The sequence below is a fragment of the Mobula birostris genome, chromosome 20, assembly GCF_030028105.1.
Source record: "Mobula birostris isolate sMobBir1 chromosome 20, sMobBir1.hap1, whole genome shotgun sequence".
Lineage (NCBI taxonomy): Eukaryota > Metazoa > Chordata > Chondrichthyes > Myliobatiformes > Myliobatidae > Mobula > Mobula birostris.
In genome coordinates this window covers 29,621,300-29,638,475 of record NC_092389.1, presented here as the reverse complement: position 1 = coordinate 29,638,475, position 17,176 = coordinate 29,621,300, and the positions used below count along the sequence as shown (strand labels likewise).

Sequence of the window (17,176 nt, the reverse complement as noted above, 5' to 3'; positions counted from 1 at the left end):
TGAACTTTGAACTTTTGTACTTACTTTCATGGTTGTGTGCAAAAATGAAACTAAGTAATGTTGTTCCTGACTTGTGGAGGCTGAAGAACTTGGATCTGCATGCTTTGGAGTTCTTAAGAGGGAGGAGTGGTTTTTGGAATGTATAACATTTTGAGAGGGCATAAGGGCATAACTTTTGAAGTGTTTCCAGAAGTGGAAGTGTCTTGAACAAGTTTACATCATTACAAGATAAGAGGGTGATCATTTAAAACTGAGATGCTTTGAAATTTCTTGCAAAGGTGTGAATTCTCTACTCTGGAAGGTTGTGGAAGCTGGATTATTATAAATATTTTAAGAGGCTATGAATACACTTCCAATACATTGGGGAATTAAGGACAATATGGAACTGGGAGAGCAGAATTGAGGCTTGGGGCAAATCAGCCACGGTGATGTTGAATGACGGGCAGGCCGGAAGGTGTGTGGCCAGCTACTGCTCTTGTTTCTTTGACTTTTTCTGAGCATTTAGTAGAAATAGAAAAAAAAACCATATTGGTTTATGATTATCATCTAGTAATTCCTGCAATTCAGAATAGTTACATTCCAATGAGAAAGATTCAAAGCAGAAGACTCCTCCCCACTGTTATGTTTCGTAACTGCAGAAACTAATCAAAAGAAAAACACAGGAGCTGGGATACCTGCCTACTTAGTTCTCCCCCCCCCCACTTTTTAGTGAGAAACTCAAATGTGATATGGTGGCATAATGACATATACCATCAGGTACTTATTGCATGTAACCCATAATGAATTAATTATTAATTCAAACAGAATGCTTAATCAAAAATATATTTACAACTTTACTCAAATGTTACTGAAATATTAAATACACTACACTCCTCCCTGCTTAGCTATAAACTCCAATTCCATATAGAATGCATCTCACTCAAATATGTAATACTGTATATTGCTCTCTATTCATCATATATATAGTATGTGCAAAAGTCTTAGGCACATATAAAGATTTTGTAAAGCGAAGATGCTTTCAAAAATAATGAAATGAAAAGTTTCTAAATATCAAAACATTTACAATAAAGAGCAGTAAACAGTAAAAAACTAAATCCAATCTATATTTGGTGTGACCACCCTTTGCCTGCAAAACTGCATCGATTCTCTTAGGTACACAGTCGTGCAGTTTTACAAGGAAGTCAGCTGGTGGGTTGATCCTAACATCTTGGAGAACTTTCCATAGTTCTTCTGCAGACTTTGACTGTCTCGCTTGCTTCTGTCTCTCCAGGTAATCCCAGACAGCCTTGATGATGCTGAGATCAGGGCTCTGTAGGGGCCATACCACCTGAAACTATATATAAAACTATCTGAAACTATATATAGTTGGCAGGTGAGACTGGTGACTGTGAAACAGTCTCAGGTTCTGGGGCCTCCTCTGTGGTGGTTGTAGAGTTGACTCTGGTTCTGCAGGAAGTGGTTCTGACAACTCTAGACACCCTTCTTCTCTAACAATTGACTCTGCTCTTCTCAACCGATCGATGTGTCGTCTCCAGATGACATCAGGCGCAATCTCTGTTGTGCAGGAGAGTGGTTCAGTTCTGTCCCAGTACCACTTTTGATCTTCTCATAGTCTTTTGCCAGGACTGCTTGTCTAAGAGTGAAACATTGAACCTCCTTTTTTGAGGAGCTCTCAATTTGTCTCACCTGTTTGTCCTGCATACTTCTTCTGAGATTGGGTTTGAGGAGATCCCAGCATTAGAGCAACGGACAACCCAGGAACAGTTTAGCTGGGAGTTGTTGGTTGTGAGTGAGCGCTGCATTGCGATATTCAAGGAGGAAATTGGCGATCTTCTGATTCAGTGTTAGTGTAGTGTGATCTACTCACTTTGCTCACAGTGTGTTCTTTAGACACTGGACAAACCATTTGTAGCTGGGTGGTACGGTGCAGATGTAATATGTCTTATTCTATTCATTTTTAGGAATGACTGGAACTGTTTTGCAACAAACTGTGGTCCATTGTCACTGAGTAAGTGTTCTGGAACACCAGTCCTTGCGAAGGGGCTTCCCAACACATCAACAGTGTGCAAGGCTGTAGTGGAGGCTATGGAGAACTCTTCTGGCCACTTTGTAGCTGCATCAGCACTACCAAAAAATTTGTTCCCATGAATTTACAAAATTCTAACAAAATCCACATGAATCCTCTGCCGGGGCAATGCAGGCCATTCCCAAGAAAGGAGAGACGCTGCTCTTGGCAACTTCTGGACGTGTTGGCATTCCAAACAGTGCATACTGAACTGCTCAATCTTCCAGGCCACGAGACAAAGCTTCGAGCCAATGCTTTCATTTTGACCACGCCTAAAAACTCCTCCAATACTTTAGCTCTCAACTTGGATGGTGCAACAACTCTAAATCTGCACATAAGGCAAGCCCCTTCAAGGGCAAGTTTATCCTGGTGCTGGTAAAAATGGGGGAACTGGGATTTCGGGTGACCAAGTAGACCTGAGACACTGTAGGATTTTTTCTGGTTTCCCTTTGGATCATCTTTGCTGTACTATGGAGACTTCCATAGAACCATAGAAACTACAGCACAGAAACAGGCCCTTTGACCCTTTTTGGCTGTGCCGAACCATTTTCTGCCTAGTCCCACTGACCTGCACACAGACCATATCCCTCCATACACCTCCCATCCATGTATCTGTCCAATTTATTCTTAAATGTTAAAAAAGAACCTGCATTTACCACCTCGTCTGGCAGCTCATTCCATACTCCCACCACTCTCTGTGTGAAGAAGCCCCCCCCTTTAAATTCCCTTTTAAGTTCCCTTTAAACTTTTCCCCCCTCACCCTTAACCCATGTCCTCTGGTTTTTTTCTCCCCTTGCCTCAGTGGAAAAAGCCTGCTTGCATTCACTCTATCTATACCCATCATAATTTTATATACCTCTATCAAATCTCCCCTCATTCTTTTACGCTCCAGGGAATAAAGTCCTAACCTATTCAACCTTTCTCTGTAACTGAGTTTCTCAAGTCCCGGCAACATCCTTGTAAACCTTCTCTGCACTCCTTCAACTTTATTTATATCCTTCCTGTAATTTGGTGACCAAAACTGAACACAATACCCCAGATTCGGCCTCACCAATGCCTTATACAACCTCATCATAATGTTCCAGCTCTTATACTCAATACTTCGATTAATAAAGGCCAATGTACCAAAAGCTCTCTTTACGACCCTATCTACCTGTGACAACACTTTTTGGGAATTTTGTATCTATATTCCCAGATCCCTCTGTTCCACTGCACTCCTCAGTGCCTTACCATTAACCCTGTATGTTCTACGTTGGTTTGTCCTTCCAACGTGCAATACCTCACACTTGTCCGATTTGCATTAGGGAGAATACATCAAGAGGAATGTCCTCTTTTGTAAATGTTTCAGGTGTCTCTTTTCCAAGGGAAAATGGGACAATCCATCAGCATTTCCATGATTAGTCATCCTCTTGAATTCAATCTTGTAATTGTGTTCTCCAATAAACAGAGCTCGTCTCTGCATTCGGGCTGCTGCTGTTAGTGGAATGTCCTTCTGTGGATTGAAAATGGGCACTAGTAGTTGATGATCAGTAATGAGGGAAAACTCTCCCATGCAAGTACTGGTTGAAACATTTTACACCCCAAGCCAGGCTCAATCTGTCAATCTGTGCATAATTTTTCTCTGCAGCAGTAAGGGAACGTAATGCAAAAGCTATGGGGCGTTCACTTCTATCATGCATAACCTGTGACATGACTGCACTTATACCATAAGGCGAGGCATCACAAGCTAGCTTCACTGGATGATGTGGATCATAATGTGTTAGTACGGTGTCTGACGTCACCATTTCCTTTACCTTTTTGAAAGTCACCTCACATTCATCCCGATCTGTAGTCATGACTTCAAAGAGAAGGAGCACATTAGCCAGGTTTGGCAGGAACCTGTTATAGTAATTGACAGATCCTAAAAATGACTGCAACTGTGACATGTTCTTTAGCCTTAGGTGTCTGCCACTACTTGAATTTTCTCATCACACTTGTGTAAAGCTTGTGTGTCAATGGTGTGACCATAGTAAGTGATGCTGGGTTTAAAGAATTCACACCTGTTGTGTCATGCTCTGAGCCCAGACCTACTAATATTTTTAACACTTGTCTTGAGATTTTGGAGATATTCCTTGTCATCCTTACCAGTAAAAATGATGTCATCCAGGTAACATTGAGTACCTGGGCAGCCTTGCAGCACCTGGCCCATGGCTTTCTGTCAGAGTGCAGGTGCAGATGCTACTTCAAAAATAAGCCTATTGTTGTAATAAAGCCCTTTGTGAGTGTTTATGGTGAGAAACACTTTGGACTCTTTTTCCATCTCCATCTGTCAGTTGATTCCACTTCACTGAAGTGTTTTCCTCCAGAAAGATTTGCATAGATATCCTCTATCCTGGGCAGAGGTATTGATCTACTTTCAGTACTGCGTTGATGATGACCTTAAAATCACCACAGATCCTGACAGACCCATTCTTCTTGGCTACTAGGACCACTGGTGTTGCCCATGGGCTCCACGCAAGTTTGGAAAGAACTCCTTCTGCCTCCATACGATTTAGCTCATTGGCTGCTTTATCACAGATGGTATAAGCAAGCGGATGGGCTTTGTAAAACTTGGTGTGGCATTTTCATTTAACACTATTTTACCCTTGATTATGTTTGAGTTTTCCAGTGCCATCCTTGAGCACTGTTGTGGCATCATCTAGTACCTTCCCTAATTTGATTTCTGATGGTTTCATTGGAGGAGATGTGACATGCAAATAGTGGATGGATCTCTAATCAAGTTGTAGTTGTCTCAGCCAGTCATATCCCCACAATGCAAGCCCTTTTGTTTTTACCACATACAAACTCAATGTGGCTTGCTGGTTGTATTTCACTGTTACGGATGTAACAGTGAAATACAACAGGAGTTATGTTTTCTCCAGTATAAGTTCTTATTTAGATATCGTCAGGCTTCAGTTTAGTATCTTTAAAATGCTGTTTAAACTCACTTTTTGGAATGACTGAAACAGCCGAACCAGTGTCCAATTCCATTTGAATTAATTTGCTGTTCGCTTCTGGTGTAAGCCATATTGCTTGTCCATTGTTAGTTTTCACATTGTAAATTGCAAGGCTACCAAATGCTGTGTTACTTTCATCATTGTCAGATTTTTCATCAACAACATGCAGATTAGTGCTCTATTTGAAACTGTAGCTTGACTATTTATCTTTTTCTCTTTCCTGTGTAGTACATTTATTTTTGTCTGCCTGGCATGCTCTTTGTGTAACCATAAGACCATACGATATAGGAGCAGAATTAGGCCAATTGGCCCATTAAGTCTGCTCCACCATTTCATTATGGCTGATCCAATTTATCTCTCAACCCCAATCTCCTACCTTCTCACCATTTCCCCTCATGCCCTGACCAATCAAGACTCTGTCAACCTCTACCTTAAATATACATAAAGACTTGGCCTGCACAGCTGCCTGTGGCAAGGAATTCCATGGATTTGCCACTCTCTGACTTAAGAAATTCCTCCTGATCTCCATTCTAAAAGGGTGCCTCTCTATTCTGAGGCTGTGTGCTCTGGACTTAGACTCTCCCACCATGCGAAACATCCTCTCCACATCCACTATATTAAGGCCTTTCACCATTTGATAAGTTTCAATGAGGTCACTACTCATTCTTCTAAGTACAGGCCCAGAGCCATCAAACACTCTACATATGACAAGCCATTCAATCCTGGAATCATTTTCATGAACCTCTTTGAACCCTCTCCGGTTTCAGCACATCCTTTCTAAGATAAGGGGCCCAAAACTGCTCATAACACTCCAAGTGAGGTCTCACCAGTGCTTTATAAAGTCTCAACATTACATCTTTGCTTTTATATTTGATTCCTCTTGAAATGAATGCTAACATTACATTTGCCTTCCTCACCACAGACTCAACCTGCAAATTAACCTTTAGGGAATCTTGAACAAGCACTCATAAGTCATTTGTGTGTGCGTTTTTTGTATTTTCTCTCTATTTAGAAAATAGTCAACCCTTTCATTCCTTCTACCAAAGTGCATGATGGTACATTTCTTGACACTATATTCCATCTGCCACTTCTTTGCCCATTCTCCCAATCTAAGTCCTTCAGTAGTCTCCGTACTTCCTCAAAACTACCTGCCCCTCCACCTATCTTTGTATCGTCTGCAAACTTTGCAACAAAGTCATCAGTTTCATCACCCAAGTCATTAAAATAGAATGTATGTGTCCTACTTTGTTGCATTTTCTGTAAGTTTCACCTTAAAACCTGCATAGGTCTGGTGTATGTGAGCCCTTGCCATAACTGTAACATAATTGAGTCTTTCTGAAGGGTCTCGGCCCAAAGTGTCGACTGTACTCTTTTATGTAAATGCTGCCTAGCCTGCTGAATTCCTCCAGAATTTCGTGTGTGTGTTGCTTGGATTTCTGCAGATTTTCTCTTGTTTGTTTGGCTAAGCAGGTTTGTGTTTAGACATTGCATTTTGGTCACACTCACTTTCATTCCTGACTACAACTTAATTACCACTATGTCTGCTGTTTCCATTGTTACACTGATTTCAACTGTTCTTTTAAATGTGAGTTGTGCTTCAGTTAGGAGATGTTTCTGAACGCTTTCTTGTGAGATGCCACAAACTAAACAATCTCCTAGTGTATCATTAAGCCCATCACTGAACTAACAATGCTTGGACAATTTCTTCCATTCAGCCAATCAGCTGAAATGGAATCCTCTTCATTTTGATTGTGCTTATGAAACCTAAAGTTTTCTGCAATTAACAATGCTTTCAGATCTAAGTGTTTGAACAGAGGCCAATTTGCGATCAGAAGAGTGAGAAGACGTAGCTCACTCAAGTTCACCGAATAAGTACATAAAGCATCGATTCACAACAGTTTTGATTTTGAACAGTGGCCATTCAGCAATTGGAATTGATTGGCAAGAACAAATAAAAATAGGGCAGGGGCAAGCAGAGCGGCCATTGTTTGAGTGGACAGGGTTAGAGTGGTTATTTGAGGCTTTAGCTATTCGAGGCTTCAGGGGAGGTGGGACCTGTACAAAAGAGACGGTTTGCATCTGAACTGGAAGGGGACTAATATTTTAGCAGGAAGGTTTGGTAGTACTGTACGGGGGGGGGTGGTGGGGGGGGGTCGTGGTTTAAGCTAGAGTGGCAGGGGGATGGGAACCAGAGTGCCAGGACAGATAGAGAGGGGGTTGTGGAAACAGATGTTGTTAAGACTTCTGTCAAAGTCAGGAATCAAAAGGCTGAGCATGGTGTGACTAGTATTCTGAGCTGCATATATTTCAATGCAAGAAATATTGTAGGAAAGTTGGATGAGCTCAGGGTATGGATCAACATATGGAATTATGATATGATAGCCATTGATGAGACTTGGCTGCAGGAGGGACAGGACTGGCAGCTCAATATTCCGGGGTTCCATTGTTTTAGATGTGACAGAGCGGGAGGGATTAAAGGAGGAGGGATGGCGTTACCAGTCAGGGAAAATGTCATGGAAAGCTCATTCAGGATGAACCGAAGATCTTGTCTAGTGAGGCCTTATGGGTGGAACTGAAGAATGAGAAAGGTATGACCACGTTAATGAGGCCATATTATAGCCCACCCAACAGTCCATGGGATTTAAAGGAAAAAAATTGTAGAGAGATTGCAGACTGTTGCAAGAAACATAGATTGTTATAGTGGCTTTCCACTTATTGATTGGTACTCCCATACTGTGAAAGGACTTAGATGGGTAACAATTCTGAGATCACAACCCTGGAGGTCCTGTCCTTTAACTTAGCACCTAACCCCCTGGACTCACTCCAGAACCTCGTCATTGATACCTTAAGTTTCCTTCTGGGTCTGGTAAGATGGCAGCTTGTTTGATCACAGGGGCTTCTTTGGGGTCAACAAAAGGTGGTATTGTTCTTTTTAAATGTATTTTTATGATCACAAGGTCCTGCTGGACATTAAAAACTTAAAGTACTGCAGGTCTATCCCATCAGCGAGTTGCTCATTGGTGGAGAAAATGAAGGCACTGCACATCGTGCTGCTGCCTGTATCAAAAGAGGTGTACAGTCTAATGGTGGGTAACTATCTTGGTCGCTTCTCTTGTGATCGTAAGACTCTTTTGGATGTTGTTAACGTGGAATGCCATAAGATCGATTCATTGATTTATTGGCAAAGAATAGGGGAGGACACCGGTAGAGCTGTGTGGCCTTGGTCATAGTGAGGACTAGGTTTCAAGCCATGGTATCGCCAGTTTACGCCACCAGGACAGAGGCATCCGAGCCGGTGCACTTCACTAGGAGCAGTGTGTTGCAGCATCCAGGCTGGAGTCGGTGCTGCCCCCCGGTGTTTGCTCGGCAGAAAGCAAGCTGTATCGTGGTTGACTGCAGATGTCTGTGGCATTCATAGCTCGGGTCTGGATGTTTTTTTTGTGTGGCTCTATCTTACTGACATCTTTATTTGCTTGCTATCTTGTACGTGCTATGTATGCTTTGTGCTGTGTGTGACTGTTGGTACTGTAGTTTTCACCTTGTAACGCTGTCTCATTTGTCTGTATTCATGGATGTTCATGTATAGTTGAATGGCAATTAAACTTGAATTGAATTTACCAATACATAGAAATCCTGACGAGAGCGAGTGTGATATTTGATCTTCTATTAGGGAATGAGACAGGGCAGGTGATAGAAGTTTGTGTAGGGGAACATTACATCTAGTGATCACAACGCCATTGTGTGTGTGTGAGGCCTCCGTTGGTCAGAGTTGGCCAGGGATATTGCATCTTAGCTGTCTAGATATGGAAGCCGAGGAAGTATATTGGAGAGCAAACTGTTGCCCAAGTTACCCCTCTCCACACATCTGATCAAAGGAACGGTAGAGACTGATACAGTTTGGTACCAGCAGCGTCGCAGGAGTTGCCAGTCAGCGTTGAACTCAACGTAAAACTGCCTTAGGGACTCCAGCTCTGGACTTTTCCCTCGGGGTTTACTCCCGAAGCCTTCCCCGTGAGTGGGTATAGCCACAAGGCAACAGAGTTTTGAGATCAGAGTTTTCCTTCTGGATGAGCTGCCAACCACGGCTGACGAGCCCCATCTGCCTGAGGCAACTAGTTTTACGGCGCCAGTAACCCGCCTTTGCCCCTTCTCCTGTCAGTAGAAACGGTTCCGCTGGACTAAGTAGCTAAGCCACACGTGAAGGCCAGGAGCTGGACTTGGTTGTCAGAGGCTATTTGAGGCGCATGCTATTGGGAGCTTTGAATAGGTAGTGGGAGCTTGTCTCCATTACCACCCCTGGCTATAACAACCTTAAGAAACCATTAATGCCATTCGTTTCAAAGTAAATATGCAAAAAGATAGACCTGGTCCGTATGTTGAGATTCTAAATTGGAGAAAGGCCAATTTTGATAGCATCAGAAAGGATTAGGTAAGTGTGGATTGGGACAGGTTGTTTTCTGGCAAAGGTGTACTTGGTAAGTGGGAGGCCTTCAAAAGTGACTTTTTGAGAGTACAAAACTTGTATGTGTCTATCAGAATAAAAGGTAAAGATAGTAAGTGTGGGGAACATTGGTTTTGAAGAGATAATGAGGCCCTGTTTAAGAGAAAAAAGGAGAGGCACAGCAGGTATAGACAGGCAGGAAAAATGATATGCTTATGGAGTATAAGAAATGCAAGGGAACACTTCAGAAAGAAGTCAGGAGGGCTAAAAGAAGGTATGAGGTTGTCCTAGCAGACAAGGTGATGGAGAATCCTCAGGGATTCTACAGATATGTTAAGAGCAAAACGATTGCAAGGGACAAAATTGGTCCTCTGGAAGATCAGTACGGTAATCTATGTGTAGAGCCAAAAGAGATGAGGGAGATATTAAGTTGATTTTTTGCATCTGTATTTATGTGGGAGATGGACACAGAATCTATAGAAGCGAGGCAAAGCAGCAGCGAGGTCATAGATTCTATACAGATTACAGGGGAGGAGGTGTTTGCTCTCTTGAGGCAAATTAATGTCGATAAATCTCCAGGGCTTGACAAGGTGTTCCCTTGGACCCTGTGGGAGGCAGGTGCAGAAATTGCAGGGACCATTGAAGATATTTATATCATCCTTTGTGATAGGTGATGTACCAGAATATTGGAGGATAGCTAATCTTGTTCCGCTGTTTAAGAAAGGGTCCAAAAATAAAGAATGAAATTATGGACTAGTGATCCTAACATCAGTACTGGGAAAGTTATTGGAAGTTTTTCTAATGGACCAGATATATGACTATTTGGATAGATGAGGACTGATTAACGATAGTCAGCATAGCTTTGTGTGTGGTAGATTGTGTCTAACCAGTCTTATAGTTTTTCAAGGAAGTTACCAGGAAAGTTGATTAAGGCAAGTCAGTGGATGTTGTCTGCATGGATTTTAGCAATGCATTTGACTTTGTGGGAGAAACCAAAAAGTAATAGTAGATGGTTGCCTCTCTGACTGGAGGCCTGTGACTCCTGGAGTGCTGCATTCTGGGTCATTAGTTTGTCATCTATATCAATGATCTGGACAATATGTGGTTAACTGGATCAGCAAATTTACGGGTGACACCAAGATTGGGCGTGTAATGGAGAGTAAGGAAGACTATCAAAGCTTGCAATGGAATCTGGACCAGCTGGAAAAATGGACTGAAAAATGGCAGATGGAACTTAATGCAGATAAGTGCGAGGTGTTGAACTCTGATAGGACCAAGGTCTCACACAGTGGCACTGAGGAGTGTTGTAGAACAAAGGGCTTTGGGAATACAGGTCCATAATTCGTTGAAAGTGGTGCAATAGGTAGATAGGGTCAAAGTATTGAGTACAGGAGATGGGATATTATGTTGAAGTTGTACAAGACATCAGTGAGGCCTAATTTGGTGTATTATTGACAGTTTTGGTCACCTACCTACAGGAAAGATGTAAATAATGTTGAAATAATACAGAGAAAATTTACAAGGATGTTGCTGGGTCTGGAGAATCTGCGTTATAAGGAAAAATTGAATAGGTTAGGACTTTGTTCTTTGGAATGTAGAAGATTGAGGGGAGATTTGATAGAAGTATTCAAAATTATGAAGGTATAGATAAGGTAAATGCAAGCAGGCTTTTTCCTGTGAGGTTGGGTGAGACTACAACTAGAGGTCATGGGTTAAGGGTAAAAGGTGAAAAATTTAAGGGGAACATGAGGGAAAACGTCTCCACTCAGAGGGTTATGAGTGTGGAACAAGCTTCCAGCAAGCTTGATTTCAGTGCTTAAGAGAAGCTTGGATAGGTGCATGGATGGCAGGGTTATGATCTGGGGGCAGGTTATTGGGACTAGAAATGGTTTGGCACGGACTATGAGCTGAAGGGCCCGATTCTGTGCTGTACTTCTCTATGACTCGATGTTCCTGCATTACATTCATGATATTAGCAAACATAATTTTGGCTGGTTAGGTTGGAGTAGTTAAACCTCTAAGCAAACTGTATGCTTTTCCACTCATTGCACTCAGCAACACTAGCAGTTATTTTTCGTAGGCTATTTTATTTGCTTCAAAACACTGTTCAATTCCTTCAGCATACATCATCTAGTTTTCTGTTGTACAATTGAAAAGGAGCGAGCCATTTCTGCTTTTATTTATTTATTATTATTATTATCATCCGGTACTCACCTTTCATGAACCCCTGGCCATGTTTGTGCTTGTTAATTTCGTCCGTTTTCTGCCTTTGATCTGGGCCGACATTTATGTGCCGGGCGGCACCTAATTAATTAGCTTGTTTATTTCAGTTTTTTTTCTTAAGGATGTGCTGAGTGCCTCCCGGCTACGGCTGGATTCTTCGCGAATCGGTAACTGTCCGTGGCCTGGGGGTTGGGGTGGTGGGACACAGGGGTGTCACCTCGTCATCGATCAGGGCAGGCAGGTCATCATCTTCTATCTCTGCCTGCCTCGATGTCGAAAGTCGAGGTTCGTCGTCTGATGTGGAAGGCTTGAAAAACGACAGTATGCTTGACTGCTGAGCCTCGCGCATTTTTCTATCATACAGTTCTTTGTAAGGACTCAAACCAACTTGCAAATATCCCCTAAACCTACATACCCTTTCAAAATTAAAGTCATACTTTATCATTACTCACTCGGTTTCGATTGTTATCCTTTCCTCTTCCAATTGCATCAGCTCTTCATCTATCAGTTCTTGGTCATGGGATGCCAAAACCTCTTCAACATTATGTTCGTCAGCTTCCAGAAGCCAAACTCACTTTGTCCTTGCTTCGTTCACCACGATCGAAACGCTTAATTATGTCTAGTTTTATGCTAAGTGTAACACCCTTACGAGCTCTTTCAGGCTTTTCCGATACCTTAGGACTCATCTTGCTAACAGCTGCTGACAGGCACGTGTTTAAGCAATGCAGGCAAGAATGCCGTTCCGAATCCGGGGGAGAGCAGCTGCTCGGGGCGTGCGCTGATTTTTTATTGCGCGCTGATTTTTTTCGTAACAGTGAAAACACCTTCTGTTAGCGAAAACAGGGAACTAATGTAGGTCTTTTGTAACAGTGAGGTTTCGTAAAGCGAACGTTCGAAAAGCGGGGGACACCTGTACATACACCCACCCCATTCATGGTTAATAAAAATACATAGTATCGTACTTAAAGGAAAAGCACAACAAAGTGTAGTAGGTTACAAAATTGTTTACGGAAACAATGATCGAGTGATTGAAAGGTTTATTAAGGAAAGAGAAATTAGGGAGTAAGACACAGCAGGCCAGAAATATATATAAACGGACAAATGGTTATTAAGATCGTTGTTAAGTTGATTTTAAGTTTTCAAAATTCAAAGTTCCCTGGATTCAGGGGAAATTTTCAATTGTTTGAAAGCAGCAATTGTAATTCTGTTGTTCAAAAAGGGAGGAAGACAGAAAACAAGAAACTACAGATTACTCAGCTTAATATCCGTCATTGGAAAAATGTTGAAAGTTTTTTTTGAAGGTGTTATAGGAAGACACCTAGAAAAATTCTAGATAAACAGACAAAGTCAATGTAGTATTGTGAAAGGGAAATTGTCTGATCGATTCATTTAAGTTCTTTGAAGAAGTAACTAGGACTGTGGATAATGGGGATATTCTATACTTGAATTTCCAAAGGCTTTTGATTTAAAAAAAAATGGTTCAGAAGGTAATGTATTGACATAGATAGACGATTAGTTGGATAACAGGAATAAATGGGTCTTGTTCTTGTCTGTGAGGTATAATGTGTTATAATGATCAGTGCTGGGATTTCAATATACAGGTTTCCCCTGCCATCCGAAGGTAGAGCGTTCCTATGAAATAGTTCGTAAGCCGAAATGTCGTAAAGCGAAGAAGCAATTACCATTTATTTATATGGAAAAATTTTGTGAGCGTTCGCAGACCCAAAAATAACCTACCAAATCATGCCAAATAACACATAAAACCTAAAATAACAGTAACATATAGTAAAAGCAGGAATGATATGATAAATACACAGCCTATATAAAGTAGAAATACTTCTCGACAATGATTGCCTGCACAGATCTCCGTAGTGAAAATCTCACGCAAGCACTCTCGGCAGAAAATCTCACGCAAGCGCTGTTGGCATAAAAGCGCTCTCCAGTAACCTTTAAACTACGAAGCTGCCAAATCTACCAAATAACATGTAAAAATACACAGCCTATATAAAGTAGAAATAATGTATGTACAGTGTAGTATCACTTACCGGAATTGGGAAGACATCGAGCACACTGATGATGGTGTGTTAGACTGAGTCGTTGCAGTCTGGGGTGGTGCAGTGGCCCCCACCCTCCTGGCCGCCGACTTGATACATTGCCGATCCGATACATTGCGCTGATTTTTTATCGTGCGCTGAATTTTTTTTTCGTAACAGTGAAAACACCTTCTGAAAGTGAAAACAGGGTACTAATGTAGGTCTTTCGTAATAGTGAGGTTCCGTAAAGCGAATGTTCGAAAAGCAGGGGACAGCTGTACTGTAAATGACTTGGATGAAGGAGTTGAAGATGTGGTTGCTAAGCTTCCTGATGAGTTAAAGATGGATAGGAATTTAAGTTATGAAGAGGAAGCCACAAAATGATCCAGTTTGGTTATATGAGTGGTGCAGTTGCGATACATGGAGAGAATGAACAAAAATGTGAAATTGTCCATTTAGTAGGAAAAATAGAGGCCCATTATCCATGCTATCTAAATATGAGAGATTGCAGACTGTTGAGATGTAAAAAAGATCTGGATAACCTAATTCATGATTTGCGGTAGTTTAGTATGCAGGTACAGCAATTTGGAAAGCTAATAGGATATATTTTGCTAGGGAAATTGTTTATGAATGTAGGGAGAATGTAGACTTTAATGGTGTACAACACATGTGAAATGACTTCTGGAGCATGTGTACAGTATAGTTCTCCTTAATTAAAGAAAGTTTTAAATGCATTGAAAGCAGTTTGGAGTAGGTTCACTAGACTGGTACGGTATCTGGAATGGGAAGGTTGGGTTGGATGTACTAGACTTCCATCCTGGGAATGTGGGAGAGTAAGAAGGGATTTGACAGGGTGAATATGGAGAGGGTGTTTGAAACATGTCTAACAATCGTAACAGTTCTCCAGTTATAGTTTCTGTAGCACCAGTGTTCGCTTTGTTAACTTTTCTTTTTAAATATCCATGGAAACATGTCAGCTTTAGGCCATAAGGCCATAAGTTACAGGAGCAGAATTAGGCCATTTAGCCCATCAAGTCTGGTTTGTCATTTCATCATGGCTGATCTGTTTTCCTCTCAGCCTCAATCTCCTGCCTTCTGCCTGTATCCCTTCATGACCTGACTAATCAAGAATCTGTCAAGCTCTGATTTAAATATACCTAATGACTTAGCTTTCACAGCCACCTGTGGCAACGAATTCCACAGATTCACCACGCTCTGGCTGAAGAAATTCCTCCTCATTTCCTTTATCAAAGGACGCCCACCTATTCTGAGGCTTTTTCCTCTCGACGTAGACTCCCCCACCATAGAAAACTTCCTCTCCACATCCACTCTGTCGAGGCATTTCAATTAGGTCAACCCTCATTCTTCTGAACTCCAGTGAAGACAGGCCCAGAGTCATCAAACACTCTTCATATGACAAACAAGAAAAAATCTGCAGATGCTGGAAATCCAAGCAACACTCATAAAATGCTGGAGGGACTCAGCAGGCCAGACAGCATCTATGGAAAAGAGTGCAGTCACTGTTTTGGGCCAAGACTCTTCAGCAGGACTCGAGAAAATCAGTCTTGTCTCCAGTCTTGCCGAATAATTAAATAACTATTATAATTATATAATATAATATATATAAATATAATGTATTATTAATAAATAGTTAAATAACTATTCCTCTTGTGGAATCTAAAAAAACTAGGTGCTACTATTTAAAACTGACATGAGATGCAGATTTTTCTTAGGGTTTTAAGTCTTTGTAAGTCATTGTCTATTGAGGAAAAGTGCTTTAGAATACATCCAAAACATATTTGACATATTCTTCTTAAGCAAGGGGGGCATGGTGTAAAAGGTTACCATGCGTCAGTGGAAAGAGTTCAAGTTGCAATTGTCTCTTATGATGTTGAATAACAGAACAGCCTACTCCTGCTCCATTTCACATACTTACATGTATATTTTCATTTAAGTTTGCTTACAATATTTTGAAAATTTGCTCAGTATTTAGGGACAGATGTTATATTACATAAAACTAATTTTGGACCTTGGCCCTTTTGATAAATTGCACAATTGATAGTCATAATGTAGGGTGTATGTGGTTTCATTATTCACCATGTAGACTGATTGTTCATACAGTCAAATAAATACCCAATGGCCGGTAGTATTAATGGAAGTCTTCTGCAGGAAGGTGAGCCTGTTTGACATTAAAGGGGACGCGTATGTTTTACTTTGACTCTTGGTGAGAGACGAATTTTAAGACACAAATAAGGTTCCTTGTGTGCAACAAAAATCACTTATCTCACTGTTTCATTTCTTAGGTATCTTCAGAACCATCTACGTAACCTGTTTGCTGGAGCCTGGAATGCAAGAGATGTGTCGCCTTTGTCCGTGGATTTTCCCATGGCCACAGCTGCAGAGGTAAATTTTTGCAACTTGTTGTACTCTGTATGGAAGTTAACATTTATGTGACATCAAAAGAATTGTGCCACTAACAAAAAAAGTAGATCAGTGATTTTTAGTAATAACTAGTTCAGGTCTCTTTAAATCTTTTCTTAAATTGACATGATTTTTCAAAGGGATCAAAGGTACATTTAATGTCAGAGAAATGTATACAATATACATCCTGAAATGCTTTTTCTTCGCAACCCACCATGAAAACAGAGGAGTGTCCCAAAGAATGAACGACAGTTAAATGTTAGAACCCCAAAGTCCCCCCCAGCTCTCCTCCCTCCTGCATGTAAGCAGCAGCAAGCAGCAAGCAGCAATCCCTCCTCCCCCCACCAGTAAAAAAGCGCATTGGCACCCGCCACCGAGCACTCAAGCATGAGCAAAAGTAACAGTAAAGACACAGACTTGCAGTTACTCCAAAGGCTACATTGTTCACCCGGTATTCGACATACCACAGGCTCTCTCTCTCCCTAATAAGGGAGAAAGAAATGTCTCCATTTCACAGCGAGAGGGGAGACATAACAAACAACTCACTGGTTTACAATGTTAAAAGTCCACCACGTTGCTTTTTTCGAGCTCTGTGCCCAAAGATCACAAGTCTCCGGGCAGACAGCCATAGATACTGTGACTCCCCCTGACGACATACGGGTCTCCTGTTGTGACACCGACCCCCGATCCGCCCGTCTCCAGAGCCCCGAAATCCTAGGCTTCCAAATCCAAGCCAGACTCTTAGGCCGAGCCCTTGGGTGCCAAACAACAACGGCCAGTTATGAAACCCCGAAAGCGGGTCCCATTCCTGCAAAGAACCGAAGTCAGTGTGTAACTCCAGGTCAGGGTCTTCAAAAGAACCCTGAAAAGGAAAAATAGAGATATTAAAGATGGAAATAGAGCTGTTTCTGAAGATGCAAGCAAAGGAGTCACCGTTTAGTGCCATCTTCACTCCGCTCCACCTTCTTTTACTGTAGGGTGAAATGGCATTTGGCACTCAGTGATGGCTTCAAGTTTT

The 17,176-nt window shown here is 41.6% G+C and overlaps 1 protein-coding gene across 2 annotated transcripts in view; it reads left to right on the top strand.

Annotated features, from left to right (window-relative positions):
- ilvbl (ilvB (bacterial acetolactate synthase)-like) overlaps positions 1–17,176 on the top strand; it is a 105,827-nt gene that overhangs the window by 35,611 nt on the left and 53,040 nt on the right. For both annotated transcript variants that reach the window (XM_072238407.1, XM_072238406.1), the window contains exon 6: positions 16,041–16,140. In XM_072238407.1, the coding sequence (XP_072094508.1) occupies positions 16,041–16,140 (100 nt within the window). The remainder of the gene's footprint in view (positions 1–16,040; positions 16,141–17,176) is intronic.